The sequence below is a fragment of the Oncorhynchus kisutch genome, linkage group LG11 (assembly GCF_002021735.2).
Source record: "Oncorhynchus kisutch isolate 150728-3 linkage group LG11, Okis_V2, whole genome shotgun sequence".
NCBI classification, from domain to species: Eukaryota; Metazoa; Chordata; class Actinopteri; order Salmoniformes; family Salmonidae; genus Oncorhynchus; species Oncorhynchus kisutch.
Genome location: NC_034184.2, coordinates 383,354 through 398,908, shown reverse-complemented (window position 1 = coordinate 398,908; position 15,555 = coordinate 383,354). Strand labels below are relative to the sequence as shown.

Sequence of the window (15,555 nt, the reverse complement as noted above, 5' to 3'; positions counted from 1 at the left end):
TCTGGAGGGGGCACTGGGTTGGCCAATCAGAATTCAGGGGGGCCGCCACCCTGGGCCACCACCTGGGCACACCACTGCTCCCAGACCTAAAAGGCTACGCAAGCCTCACATCCGACCTCGTTATCGCGTTTTCTCCATCAAAAACTCCTCCCCGAAACCTGATTCCGTTGGAACTTCGGTTGGATTGGGAAACGAGAGAGCGCGAGGGAGGGGCCCCGGGACCGGTAAATGCCGCTTTAAACAGATATAAGTAGCATTACGCTATCAGAAAGGAATTACGTAATTCTGCCTTAGAAATTGGTTCCAAACATTTCATACTTAAACTTGACTGACAGGGTCGTAGTGAGGAGTATATAGGAGGGAGGGAGACTGGTTCCTAAGCCACTTTCGCTCGAGTCCTCCCTACATTATGTAGATCTAGTGAAGTAAACCAAGCGGACATTACACTTTACGCACCAGGTTACAGGAGTTATTCCGTTTTCATTACACTATTCATATTTATTTGAAAAATATATTTGTTATTACCCTCTTTTTTATTATTGGATATCTAACGGATTTAAAAAAAAGAAGGGAATTTGCACTTTCACCCGGTAAATTGTTGCATTCCAATATGCATGGAGATTTTTTTTGCATTTTCAAAAACAATCAGCAATGTTGCCATAAGTTTCAAATTTACTGCTAGTCAGAATACTTTAGTTAAAGAATGTAGCACACTTATATTTTGTTATGTGATTGATTCGTTTTGTTAAACGTTATGCCTTTGCAGAAATGTTGTTTTAGAAGTAGTGTATAATTGTTTCCCAATAGCCTATAACAGACCACGTACAGTATGTGCACGTTGTAAGGTGTAATGTATGTATTGTATCTTCCACAATAATCCTGTGTTAGTTTTGGAGACAGTTGGGCTCCTTCATAGCGTTGCTACTGTTGAAGCAGATCTGTGGATTTGACATTAGGTGATGCACTTGTAACGGCATGGCATGACTGAGAACTTCACTATTCACAGTTGCAATGAACTTAGTGTCGCTTTGTGACAGCTGAGCTGAGGGCGAATAAAAAATAGATAGCCTACAAAGAATTTATCATTTTAATTTTACAATCGTGATGAAGTTAACAACTTTAAGTTTGCGGTTTCCCTGGATGATAATCAGCGTTTGTGTCTTGTGTTTTAAAGGAGATATGATACTCAGAAGTCTCAACTTGCTGCCGATTTTATTACTTTGCTCCTCAGCGCTACCTCAAGGTAAATATACTTATGCATAACGTTTATACGACTTTTCATCATCATTATCATAACCTCAATGCAATTTCATTTTTATTGTTAAATAATGATGTGATGTATGTTTCATACTAATTTGATTTTTAAAAATGAATCATGAGTGAATATGATACTGTCATTTTTTCTTGTGACTGAAAGCATACCGAGTTAAGTTATAGCCAGGGCTCTCCAACCAATACCAACCTCTGCAATACCAACCCTGTTCATGGAGAGCTACCTTTCTGTAGATTTTTTAGCTCCAAACCTAATCTAGCACACCTGATTCTAATAATTAGATGATTGATAAACCGAATCAAGTTAGTTACAACTGGGGTTGGAAGAAAAACCTACAGGAGAGTCGCTCTCTAGGACAGCCAGGTCACCCATGATACAAGTCAGTATTCAACGTGGTCCATCTATGTCTGAGGACGTTGGGAGATGATGTGGAAACCACCCACTAGGGGCGTTGTTACCTTCAAGTAGGTTTCAGTTTTCCTAGGGTGTTGTGGAAGGGGATGGCAGATGGGTATAAGCATCTGTCGCTGATTCTAAAGGTTGCAAGTTTGAATCCAGCAATAGAAAGTTGTTTTTTATGTTTTTTGTTTTAAGCCTATCCCAACATTAACCATTTTGATTTTGCAGTTAATGCCCTTACCATAAACATTCCTAAACTTAATCCTAACCTTAAAAATTCAGAGTTAATGCCTAATCAAAGACTTTTGAAAATTTGACGTTTGCAACAACTTCGAAATTTGACTATTGAGAAACATGGATGAACGTGTAATTCTGATGTGAGACTTTGAGAGCTGGTTGCATCAGGAACAGGGTTGGAGAGCCCTGCTATAGACTTAGTTATAATCACTTGGTCAGATTTTCATAGAATGTTTTGCTGTTTCATCAAGCTAATTGGTTGTACACGTTCTCCTCTCCCTTTCAATCACTTGTATGACTGATTGAAGATGGCGAGGTCACATCGGATGACGACACAACGTTTGACCTGTTTGATATTAGCGGTATCACACGCAAGACTCTGGGCGCCAAGCAATTCCGCGGCCAAGACACGGACAACCCTGCTTACCGCTTCATCCGCTTCGACCATTTGCCCTCAGTGAGCGCGCCCGTGCTCAAACAGATGCTTCAGCAAATCCAGAACAATGAGGGCTTCGTGTTCGTGGCCAGCATGCGCCAGGACCGCGGATCGCGGGGAACCCTCATCGCCATGGAAGGTGCCAACGGCCAGCGGCAGTTTGAAATAGTCTCCAACGGCCGCGCCAACACGCTGGACCTTGTCTACTGGGTGGACGGCTCCCAAAATGTTGTCTCCTTCGAGGATGTTGACCTGTCCGACTCGCAGTGGAAGAATATCACACTTCATGTTCATGGTGAAAACGCAAATCTGTTTGTGGGCTGCAGTCTCATCGACAGCTTCATCTTGGATGAGCCGTTCTATGAGTACCTGCAGGCGGAGGGGAGCCGAATGTTCGTCGCTAAGGGATCCATCCGTGAAAACCACTTCAGGGTAAGAATAACTTTTGTCCAGAAAAGTAGTGCACCAGATGTTGGGAATAGGACACCATTTCAGATCTTGCCTCTTAAGTCATTCTGCATCTAATGTTAGCCAATAAGAATAACTCAGTCTGTATTTTTTTTACTTGACATACAAGCTCAAGGTAAGTGAATACTAAAGAAGTTGTTCCTAGCTGCTAGTCCAAGGTGACACATAACAGCCTATTTTCTTGTCACACAGGGGTTACTGCAGAACGTTCGCTTCATGTTCGACACATCCGTGGATGACGTTCTTAGGAACAAGGGCTGTGAAGTCACTAAGCCAGGTAAGAGACAGTTGGATTTTGGCTAACATTACTGTACTGGTTGTGTTCATTAGCCACCAAATGGAGAGAAAAAAACAGTTTGAAACAAGGAGGGACTACCTGGACTTGTCCAATGAGAAAGGATCATTTTAGGTTTCCATTGCAAATTTTGTTTTAAATGTTTTCTGTTAACATGCCAAAGAAAATGCCCCTGTAGCTTAGATAGACTGAGACCTACCAATTGGGAGCAATATGATATGTAGGTCTAAAGATATTTCAAGGACACAATCTTAAATCTCATGCTGTATTATGTCACAGCAACTGTCCTTTATGAACCTTTTCTCAAACCGGTGTGTGCTGTTAGCCAACTGTTATGGTCCTTGTCATCCCAAGTTTGGCAACATAGAATGATCATAGAAATGGCCAAGACAGCACAAACAGATCTGGGACCAAGCTGGTCCTTTTTGGGGATCTGTGCTATTGTTTTCATGCTCTGAACATTCTGATGACGTGACCTCAATTCGTCATTCCCGACCTGCTTCAAACTCCCTTTTAAGCCCCATCCAACGCAGATGCAACTGAACAATCCATCCTGCTGCCTTACTTGTGCATCCCAAATGGCACCCTATTTCCTATTTAGTGCACTTCTTTGGTCACAAGTAGTGCCCTACATAGGGAATTAGCAGGAATAGGGTGTTGTTTGTGACGCAGTCACAGTCACATGCAACCTCTTACAGCTCTGTGGTTCTGCATTTAATTTAAATAAAACCATATCATATTTCCCCAACAGACCAAACCTCTTACAGCTCTGTGGTTCTGCATTTAATTTAAATAAAACCATATCACATTTCCCCAACAGACCCAACCAATTAAAAATAGGGAGTTCTTCCTTATATCCATTGTGTCTGATTCTATCACTTTTTTCAGTCTTTCATTTTAGTGGGTCATAGAAATACTGCAGATGTGGAGATATCTGACAATATTACATCATGTTAACAGAAATCACTGTGTCATTGTGGTGGCGTGAGGTCAACCTGTGTGTGTTTGTGTGCGTGTGTGTGCTGCGGTTGACAAACAAAAGAAGATACAGACACTAACATTTGTTTCCATTGAGAGTGGACTGGCTGGGTAATGATGGGTGTGAAAAACAGAAGGCTAATGTTTGGGGAGGAAAATAAAAGAGTAATGATGGGGGAGGATAACAGAAGGGTAATGATGGGGGAGGGTAACAGATTGGTAATGATGGGGGAGGATAACAGAAGGGTAATGATGGGGGAGGATAACAGAAGGGTAATGATGGGGGAGGAAAACAGAAGAGTAATGATGGGGGAGGAAAATAAAAGAGTAATGATGGGGGAGGATAACAGAAGGGTAATGATGGGGGAGGAAAACAGAAGGGTAATGATGGGGAGGAAAATATAAGAGTAATGATGGGGGAGGATAACAGAAAGGTAATAATGATGGGTGAGGAAAATAAAAGATTAATGATGGGGGAGGATAACAGAAGGGTAATAATGATGGGTGAGGAAAATAAAAGATTAATGATGGGGGAGGAAAACAGAAGGGTAATGATGGGGGAGGAAAACAGAAGAGTAATAATGGGGGAGGAAAACAGAAGGGTAATAATGATGGGTGAGGAAAATAAAAGATTAATGATGGGGGAGGAAAACAGAAGGGTAATGATGGGGAGTTAACGATAAGCGGTGAGGAAGGAAAGAAGAGAGGAAAGAGGAGAGGAAAGAAGAGAGGAAAGAGGAGAGGAAAGAGGAGAGGAAAGAAGAGAGGAAAGAGGAGAGGAAAGAAGAGAGGAAAGAAGAGAGGAAAGAGAAGAGGAAAGAAGAGAGGAAAGAGAAGAGGAAAGAAGAGAGGAAAGAAGAGAGGAAAGAAGAGAGGAAAGAGGAGAGGAAAGAAGAGAGGAAAGAAGAGAGGAAAGAAGGGAAAATGAGAGGAAAGGAGTCATGAATCAACCAGATCCACAGACATGTTTTAAAGGCATACACACACACACACACGCATAGCAACAGCTGGAAACATATTTGGAAGAGTTGCATGAGTCCACCAGACTTTAGGGGGGGAAAGGAAGTAAAACATCTTTGTCCAATTTGGCCACAGTGGGACATCTTGTGGTTAAACAGGGCCAGCTTGACTTGGACCTAGCCTGATTTACAGCCCCTAACCACCAATTCATCTCTGACCATTTACATGGCTGACCATGAGACAACAACTGCACATGTCTATGGGCACACACTGCACATGTTTAATGGCACACACACACATGCGGACACACACACACACACGCACGCACGCACGCACGCACACACACACACACACACATACACACACATAGGAGTTGGCAAGACAGCACAGACAGACATGACCATAGGAGTTGGCATGACAGCACAGACAGATCTGGGACCAGGCTAGGTTTCTCCCCTTCACGTGTTGGATGTTTTCCATCCCATTCTGACCTGGCCTGTGGTGGGTCTACTACCAACTGTACTAGAGGAGAAAAGGTGGCATTGAACCCAGCTCAGTATCAGTGTGTTGGACATGATGACCAGGGTCAGTGTCAGTGTGTTGGACATGATGACCAGGCTCAATGTCAGTGTGTTGGACATGATGACCAGGATCAGTATCAGTATGTCGAACATGATCAGAATCAGTGTCAGTGTGTTGGACATGACCAGGATTATAGTCAGTGTGATGGACATGAGGACCAGGCTTTGTGTCAGTGTGTTGGACATGACCAGAATCAATGTCCGTGTGTTGGACATGATGACCAGGCTCAGTGTCAGTGTGTTGGACATGACCAGAATCAGTGTCCGTGTGTTGGACATGATGACCAGGCTCAGTTTCAGTGTGTTGTACATCACCATGCTCAGTGTCAGTGTGTTTGACATGACCAGGCTCAGTGTGTTGGACATGATGACCAGGCTCAGTGTCAGGATGTTGGACTTGAAGACCAGGATCAGTGTCAGTGTGTTTGACATGATGACCAGGATCAGTGTCAGTATGTTGGACATGATGACCAGGCTCAGTGTCAGTGTGTTGGATATGATGACCAGGCTAAGTGTCAATGTGTTGGACATGATGATCAGGCTCAGTTTCAGTATGTTGGACATGACCAGGCTGTGTCAGTGTGTTGGACATGACCAGGATCATTGTCAGTGTTTTGGACATGATGACCAGGCTCAGTTTCAGTGTGATGGACATGACCAGGATCAGTGTCAGTGTTTTGGACATGACCAGGCTCAGTGTCAGTGTGTTGGACATAATGACCAGGCTCAGTGTGATGGACATGATACGAGGCTCTGTGTCAGTGGGTTGTACATGTCCAAGATCAGTGTCAGTGTTTTGGACATGATGACCAGGCTCAGTGTCAGTGTGATGGACATGATTACCAGGCATTATGTCAGTGTGTTGGACATGATGACCAGGCTCAGTGTCAGTATGTTGGACATGACCAAGATCAGTGTTAATGTGTTGGACATGATGACCAGGCTCAGTATCGGTGTGCTGTACATGACCAGGCTCAGTGTCAGTGTGTTGGACATGACCAGGATCAGTGTCTGTGTGTTGGAGATGATGACCAGGCTCAGTTTCAGTGTGATGGACATGACCAGGATCAGTGTCAGTGTGTTGGACATGACCAGGCTCAGTGTCAGTGTGTTGGACATAATGACCAGGCTCAGTGTCAGTGTGTTTGACATGACCAGGATCAGTGTCCGTGTATTAGACATGATGACCAGGCTCAGTGTCCATGTGTTGGACATGATGATCAGGCTCAGTTTCAGTATGTTGGACATGACCAGGCTGTGTCAGTGTGTTGGACATGATGACCAGGCTCAGTGTCAGTGTGTTTGACATGACCAGGATCAGTGTCTGTGTGTTGGAGATGATGACCAGGCTCAGTTTCAGTGTGATGGACATGACCAGGATCAGTGTCAGTGTGTTGGACATGACCAGGCTCAGTGTCAGTGTGTTGGACATAATGACCAGGCTCAGTGTCAGTGTGTTGGACATAATGACCAGGCTCCTTGTGTTGGACATGATGACCAGGCTCAGTGTCAGTATGTTGGACTTGATGACCAGGATCAGTGTCAGTGTTTTGGACATGATGACCAGGATCAGTGTCAGTATGTTGTACATGATGACCAGGATCAATGTCAGTGTGTTGGACATGATGACCAGGCTCAGTGTCAGTGTGTTGGACATGATGACCAGGCTCAGTGGCAATGTGTTGTACATGTCCAAGATCAGTGTCAGTGTGTTGGACATGATGACCAGGCTCAGTGTCAGTGTGATGGACATGATGATCAGGCATTATGTCAGTGTGTTGACCATGATGGCCAGGCTCAGTGTCAGTGTGTTGGACATGACCAAGATCAGTGTCAATGTGTTGGACATGATGACCAGGCTCACTGTCGGTATGCTGGACATGACCAGGCTCAGTGTCAGTGTGTTTGACATGACCAGGATCAGTGTTCGTGTGTTGGACATGATGACCAGGCTCAGTGTGTTGGACATGATGACCAGGCTCAGTGTCAGTGTGTTGGACATGACCAAGATCAGTGTCAGTGTGATGGACATGATGACCAGGCATTATGTCAGTGTGTTGGACATGATGACCAGGCTCAGTGTCAGTATGTTGGACATGACCAGGCTCAGTGTCTGTGTGTTGGACATGATGACCAGGCTCACTGTCAGTATGCTGGACATGACCAGGCTCAGTGTCAGTGTGTTTGACATGACCAGGATCAGTGTTCGTGTGTTGGACATGATGACCAGGCTCAGTGTGTTGGACATGATGACCAGGCTCAGTGTCAGTGTGTTGGACATGACCAGGATCATTGTCAGTGTGATGGACATGATGACCAGGCTCAATGTCAGTGTGCTGGTCATGACTAGGCTCAGTGTCAGTGTGGTGGACATGATGACTAGGCTTTGTGTCAGTGTGATTGACATGATGACCAGGCATTATATCAGTGTGTTGGACATGATGACCAGGCTCAGTTGCAGTATGTTGGACATGACCAAGATCAGTGTCAATGTGTTGGACATGATGACCAGGCTCAGTGTCTGTTTGTTGGACATGATGACCAGGCTCAGTGTCAGTTTGCTGGACATGACCAGGCTCAGTGTCAGTGTGTTGGACATGACCAGGATCAGTGTCTGTGTGTTGGACATGACCAGGCTCAGTGTCAGTGTGTTGGACATGATGACCAGGCTCAGTGTGTTGGACATGATGACCAGGCTCAGTGTCAGTATGTTGGACTTGATGACCAGGATCAGTGTCAGTGTGTTGGACATGATTACCAGGATCAGTTTCAGTATGTTGTACATGATGACCAGGATCAATGTCAGTGTGTTGGACATGATGACCAGGCTCAGTGTCAGTGTGTTGGACATGATGACCAGGCTCAGTGTCAATGTGTTGGACATGATGATCAGGCTCAGTTTCAGTATGTTGGACATGACCAGGCTGTGTCAGTATGTTGGACATGACCAGGATCATTGTCAGTGTGATGGACATGATGACCAGGCTCAGTGTCAGTGTGCTGTTCATGACCAGGCTCAGTGTCAGTGTGGTGGACATGATGACTAGGCTTTGTGTCAGTGTGATTGACATGATGACCAGGCATTATATCAGTGTGTTGGACATGATGACCAGGCTCAGTTGTAGTATGTTGGACATGACCAAGATCAGTGTCAATGTGTTGGACATGATGACCAGGCTCAGTGTTTGTGTGTTGGACATGATGACAAGGCTCAGTGTCAGTTTGCTGGACATGACCAGGCTCAGTGTCAGTGTGTTGGACATGAGCAGAATCAGTGTCTGTGTGTTGGACATGACCAGGCTCAGTGTCAGTGTGTTGGACATAATGACCAGGCTCAGTGTCAGTGTGTTTGACATGACCAGGATCAGTGTCCGTGTGTTGGACATGATGACCAGGCTCAGTTTCAGTGTGTTGTACATGACCATGCTCAGTGTCAGTGTGTTGGACATGATGACCAGGCTCAGTGTGTTGGACATGATGACCAGGCTCAGTGTCAGTATGTTGGACTTGATGACCAGGATCCGTGTCAGTGTTTTGGACATGATGACCAGGATCAGTGTCAGTATGTTGTACATGACGACCAGGATCAATGTCAGTGTGTTGGACATGATGACCAGGCTCATTGTCAGTGTGTTGGACATGATGACCAGGCTCAGTGTCCATGTGTTGGACATGACCAGGGTCAGTGTCAGTGTGTTGGACATGATGACCAGGCTCAGTGTCAATGTGTTGGACATGATGATCAGGCTCAGTTTCAGTATGTTGGACATGACCAGGCTGTGTCAGTGTGTTGGACATGATGACCAGGCTCAGTGTGTTGGACATGATGACCAGGCTCAGTGTCAGTATGTTGGACTTGATGACCAGGATCAGTGTCAGTGTTTTGGACATGATGACCAGGATCAAATCAAATCAAATTTATTTATATAGGCCTTCGTACATCAGCTGATATCTCAAATTGCTGTACAGAAACCCAGCCTAAAACCCCAAACAGCAAGCACTGCAGGTGTAGAAGCACGGTGGCTAGGAAAAACTCCCTAGAAAGGCCAAAACCTAGGAAGAAACCTAGAGAGGAACCAGGCTATGTGGCCAGTCCTCTTCTGGCTGTGCCGGGTGGAGATTATAACAGAACATGGCCAAGATGTTCAAATGTTCATAAATGACCAGCATGGTCCAATAATAATAAGGCAGAACAGTTGAAACTGGAGCAGCAGCACAGTCAGATGGACTGGGGACAGCAAGGAGTCATCATGTCAGGTAGTCCTGGGGCATGGTCCTAGGGCTCAGGTCCTCCGAGAGAGAGAGAAAAAAAGAGAGAATTAGAGAGAGCATATGTGGGGTGGCCAGTCCTCTTCTGGCTGTGCCGGGTGGAGATTAAAACAGAACATGGCCAAGATGTTCAAATGTTCATAAATTATCAGCATGTTCGAATAATAAGAAGGCAGAACAGTTGAAACTGGAGCAGCAGCACGGCCAGGTGGACTGGGGACAGCAAGGAGTCATCATGTCAGGTAATCCTGGGGCATGGTCCTAGGGCTCAGGTCCTCCGAGAGAGAGATGGAGAGAATTAGAGAACGCACACTTAGATTCACATAGGACACCGAATAGGACAGGAGAAGTACTCCAGATATAACAAACTGACCCTAGCCCCCTGACACATAAACTACAGCAGCATAAATACTGGAGGCTGAGACAGGAGGGGTCAGGAGACACTGTGGACACATCCGAGGACACCCCCGGACAGGGCCAAACAGGAAGGATATAACCCCACCCACTTTGTCAAAGCAAAGCCCCCACACCACCACTCAGGATCAGTGTCAGTATGTTGGACATGATGACCAGGCTCAGTGTCAGTGTGTTCGACATGATGACCAGGCTCAGTGGCAATATGTTGTACATGTCCAAGATCAGTGTCAGTGTGTTGGACATGATGACCAGGCTCAGTGTCAGTGTGATGGACATGATGACCAGGCATTATGTCAGTGTGTTGGACATGATGACCAGGCTCAGTGTCAGTATGTTGGACATGACCAAGATCAGTGTCAATGTGTTGGACATGATGACCAGGCTCACTGTCGGTGTGCTGGACATGAAAAGTTTAAGTGTCTGTGTGTTGGACATGATTACCAGGCTCAGTGTCTGTGTGTTGGACATGATGACCAGGCTCAGTGTCAGTTTGCTGGACATGACCAGGCTCAGTGTCAGTGTGTTTGACATGACCAGGATCAGTGTTCGTGTGTTGGACATGATGACCAGGCTCAGTTTCAGTGTGTTGTACATGACCATGCTCAGTGTCAGTGTGTTGGACATGATGACCAGGCTCAGTGTGTTGTACATGATGACCAGGCTCAGTTGCAGTATGTTGGACATGACCAAGATCAGTGTCAATGTGTTGGACATAATGACCAGGCTCAGTGTCTGTGTGTTGGACATGATGACCAGGCTCAGTGTCAGTTTGCTGGACATGACCAGGCTCAGTGTCAGTGTGTTGGACATGACCAGGATCAGTGTCTGTGTGTTGGACATGATGACCAGGCACAGTGTCAGTATGTTGGACATGACCAAGATCAGTGTCAATGTGTTGGACATGATGACCAGGCTCACTGTCGGTGTGCTGGACATGAAAAGTTTAAGTGTCTGTGTGTTGGACATGATTACCAGGCTCAGTGTCTGTGTGTTGGACATGATGACCAGGCTCATTGTCAGTGTGTTGGACATGACCAGAATCAGTGTCCGTGTGTTGGACATGATGACCAGGCTCAGTTTCAGTGTGTTGTACATCACCATGCTCAGTGTCAGTGTGTTTGACATGACCAGGCTCAGTGTGTTGGACATGATGACCAGGCTCAGTGTCAGGATGTTGGACTTGAAGACCAGGATCAGTGTCAGTGTGTTTGACATGATGACCAGGATCAGTGTCAGTATGTTGGACATGATGACCAGGCTCAGTGTCAGTGTGTTGGATATGATGACCAGGCTAAGTGTCAATGTGTTGGACATGATGATCAGGCTCAGTTTCAGTATGTTGGACATGACCAGGCTGTGTCAGTGTGTTGGACATGACCAGGATCATTGTAAGTGTGATGGACATGATACGAGGCTCTGTGTCAGTGGGTTGTACATGTCCAAGATCAGTGTCAGTGTTTTGGACATGATGACCAGGCTCAGTTTCAGTGTGATGGACATGACCAGGATCAGTGTCAGTGTTTTGGACATGACCAGGCTCAGTGTCAGTGTGTTGGACATAATGACCAGGCTCAGTGTGATGGACATGATACGAGGCTCTGTGTCAGTGGGTTGTACATGTCCAAGATCAGTGTCAGTGTTTTGGACATGATGACCAGGCTCAGTGTCAGTGTGATGGACATGATTACCAGGCATTATGTCAGTGTGTTGGACATGATGACCAGGCTCAGTGTCAGTATGTTGGACATGACCAAGATCAGTGTTAATGTGTTGGACATGATGACCAGGCTCAGTATCGGTGTGCTGTACATGACCAGGCTCAGTGTCAGTGTGTTGGACATGACCAGGATCAGTGTCTGTGTGTTGGAGATGATGACCAGGCTCAGTTTCAGTGTGATGGACATGACCAGGATCAGTGTCAGTGTGTTGGACATGACCAGGCTCAGTGTCAGTGTGTTGGACATAATGACCAGGCTCAGTGTCAGTGTGTTTGACATGACCAGGATCAGTGTCCGTGTATTAGACATGATGACCAGGCTCAGTGTCCATGTGTTGGACATGATGATCAGGCTCAGTTTCAGTATGTTGGACATGACCAGGCTGTGTCAGTGTGTTGGACATGATGACCAGGCTCAGTGTCAGTGTGTTTGACATGACCAGGATCAGTGTCTGTGTGTTGGAGATGATGACCAGGCTCAGTTTCAGTGTGATGGACATGACCAGGATCAGTGTCAGTGTGTTGGACATGACCAGGCTCAGTGTCAGTGTGTTGGACATAATGACCAGGCTCAGTGTCAGTGTGTTGGACATAATGACCAGGCTCCTTGTGTTGGACATGATGACCAGGCTCAGTGTCAGTATGTTGGACTTGATGACCAGGATCAGTGTCAGTGTTTTGGACATGATGACCAGGATCAGTGTCAGTATGTTGTACATGATGACCAGGATCAATGTCAGTGTGTTGGACATGATGACCAGGCTCAGTGTCAGTGTGTTGGACATGATGACCAGGCTCAGTGGCAATGTGTTGTACATGTCCAAGATCAGTGTCAGTGTGTTGGACATGATGACCAGGCTCAGTGTCAGTGTGATGGACATGATGATCAGGCATTATGTCAGTGTGTTGACCATGATGGCCAGGCTCAGTGTCAGTGTGTTGGACATGACCAAGATCAGTGTCAATGTGTTGGACATGATGACCAGGCTCACTGTCGGTATGCTGGACATGACCAGGCTCAGTGTCAGTGTGTTTGACATGACCAGGATCAGTGTTCGTGTGTTGGACATGATGACCAGGCTCAGTGTGTTGGACATGATGACCAGGCTCAGTGTCAGTGTGTTGGACATGACCAAGATCAGTGTCAGTGTGATGGACATGATGACCAGGCATTATGTCAGTGTGTTGGACATGATGACCAGGCTCAGTGTCAGTATGTTGGACATGACCAGGCTCAGTGTCTGTGTGTTGGACATGATGACCAGGCTCACTGTCAGTATGCTGGACATGACCAGGCTCAGTGTCAGTGTGTTTGACATGACCAGGATCAGTGTTCGTGTGTTGGACATGATGACCAGGCTCAGTGTGTTGGACATGATGACCAGGCTCAGTGTCAGTGTGTTGGACATGACCAGGATCATTGTCAGTGTGATGGACATGATGACCAGGCTCAATGTCAGTGTGCTGGTCATGACTAGGCTCAGTGTCAGTGTGGTGGACATGATGACTAGGCTTTGTGTCAGTGTGATTGACATGATGACCAGGCATTATATCAGTGTGTTGGACATGATGACCAGGCTCAGTTGCAGTATGTTGGACATGACCAAGATCAGTGTCAATGTGTTGGACATGATGACCAGGCTCAGTGTCTGTTTGTTGGACATGATGACCAGGCTCAGTGTCAGTTTGCTGGACATGACCAGGCTCAGTGTCAGTGTGTTGGACATGACCAGGATCAGTGTCTGTGTGTTGGACATGACCAGGCTCAGTGTCAGTGTGTTGGACATGATGACCAGGCTCAGTGTGTTGGACATGATGACCAGGCTCAGTGTCAGTATGTTGGACTTGATGACCAGGATCAGTGTCAGTGTGTTGGACATGATTACCAGGATCAGTTTCAGTATGTTGTACATGATGACCAGGATCAATGTCAGTGTGTTGGACATGATGACCAGGCTCAGTGTCAGTGTGTTGGACATGATGACCAGGCTCAGTGTCAATGTGTTGGACATGATGATCAGGCTCAGTTTCAGTATGTTGGACATGACCAGGCTGTGTCAGTATGTTGGACATGACCAGGATCATTGTCAGTGTGATGGACATGATGACCAGGCTCAGTGTCAGTGTGCTGTTCATGACCAGGCTCAGTGTCAGTGTGGTGGACATGATGACTAGGCTTTGTGTCAGTGTGATTGACATGATGACCAGGCATTATATCAGTGTGTTGGACATGATGACCAGGCTCAGTTGTAGTATGTTGGACATGACCAAGATCAGTGTCAATGTGTTGGACATGATGACCAGGCTCAGTGTTTGTGTGTTGGACATGATGACAAGGCTCAGTGTCAGTTTGCTGGACATGACCAGGCTCAGTGTCAGTGTGTTGGACATGAGCAGAATCAGTGTCTGTGTGTTGGACATGACCAGGCTCAGTGTCAGTGTGTTGGACATAATGACCAGGCTCAGTGTCAGTGTGTTTGACATGACCAGGATCAGTGTCCGTGTGTTGGACATGATGACCAGGCTCAGTTTCAGTGTGTTGTACATGACCATGCTCAGTGTCAGTGTGTTGGACATGATGACCAGGCTCAGTGTGTTGGACATGATGACCAGGCTCAGTGTCAGTATGTTGGACTTGATGACCAGGATCCGTGTCAGTGTTTTGGACATGATGACCAGGATCAGTGTCAGTATGTTGTACATGACGACCAGGATCAATGTCAGTGTGTTGGACATGATGACCAGGCTCATTGTCAGTGTGTTGGACATGATGACCAGGCTCAGTGTCCATGTGTTGGACATGACCAGGGTCAGTGTCAGTGTGTTGGACATGATGACCAGGCTCAGTGTCAATGTGTTGGACATGATGATCAGGCTCAGTTTCAGTATGTTGGACATGACCAGGCTGTGTCAGTGTGTTGGACATGATGACCAGGCTCAGTGTGTTGGACATGATGACCAGGCTCAGTGTCAGTATGTTGGACTTGATGACCAGGATCAGTGTCAGTGTTTTGGACATGATGACCAGGATCAAATCAAATCAAATTTATTTATATAGCCCTTCGTACATCAGCTGATATCTCAAATTGCTGTACAGAAACCCAGCCTAAAACCCCAAACAGCAAGCACTGCAGGTGTAGAAGCACGGTGGCTAGGAAAAACTCCCTAGAAAGGCCAAAACCTAGGAAGAAACCTAGAGAGGAACCAGGCTATGTGGCCAGTCCTCTTCTGGCTGTGCCGGGTGGAGATTATAACAGAACATGGCCAAGATGTTCAAATGTTCATAAATGACCAGCATGGTCCAATAATAATAAGGCAGAACAGTTGAAACTGGAGCAGCAGCACAGTCAGATGGACTGGGGACAGCAAGGAGTCATCATGTCAGGTAGTCCTGGGGCATGGTCCTAGGGCTCAGGTCCTCCGAGAGAGAGAGAAAAAAAGAGAGAATTAGAGAGAGCATATGTGGGGTGGCCAGTCCTCTTCTGGCTGTGCCGGGTGGAGATTAAAACAGAACATGGCCAAGAT

At 46.3% G+C, this 15,555-nt stretch overlaps 1 protein-coding gene across 2 annotated transcripts in view; it reads left to right on the top strand.

Moving 5' to 3' along the window:
* Positions 1–344: 344 nt before the first annotated feature.
* Positions 345–15,555, top strand: part of LOC109885802 (thrombospondin-2-like) — a 169,784-nt gene continuing 154,573 nt past the window's right edge. The window contains exons 1-4 of one of the 2 annotated variants that reach the window (XM_031835171.1): positions 345–590; positions 1,175–1,243; positions 2,218–2,777; positions 3,006–3,090. In XM_031835171.1, coding sequence (XP_031691031.1) covers positions 1,180–1,243; positions 2,218–2,777; positions 3,006–3,090 — 709 coding nt within the window. In that variant the 5' untranslated portion in view covers positions 345–590; positions 1,175–1,179. The remainder of the gene's footprint in view (positions 591–1,174; positions 1,244–2,217; positions 2,778–3,005; positions 3,091–15,555) is intronic. The other variant, XM_031835170.1, reaches the window with a different exon arrangement.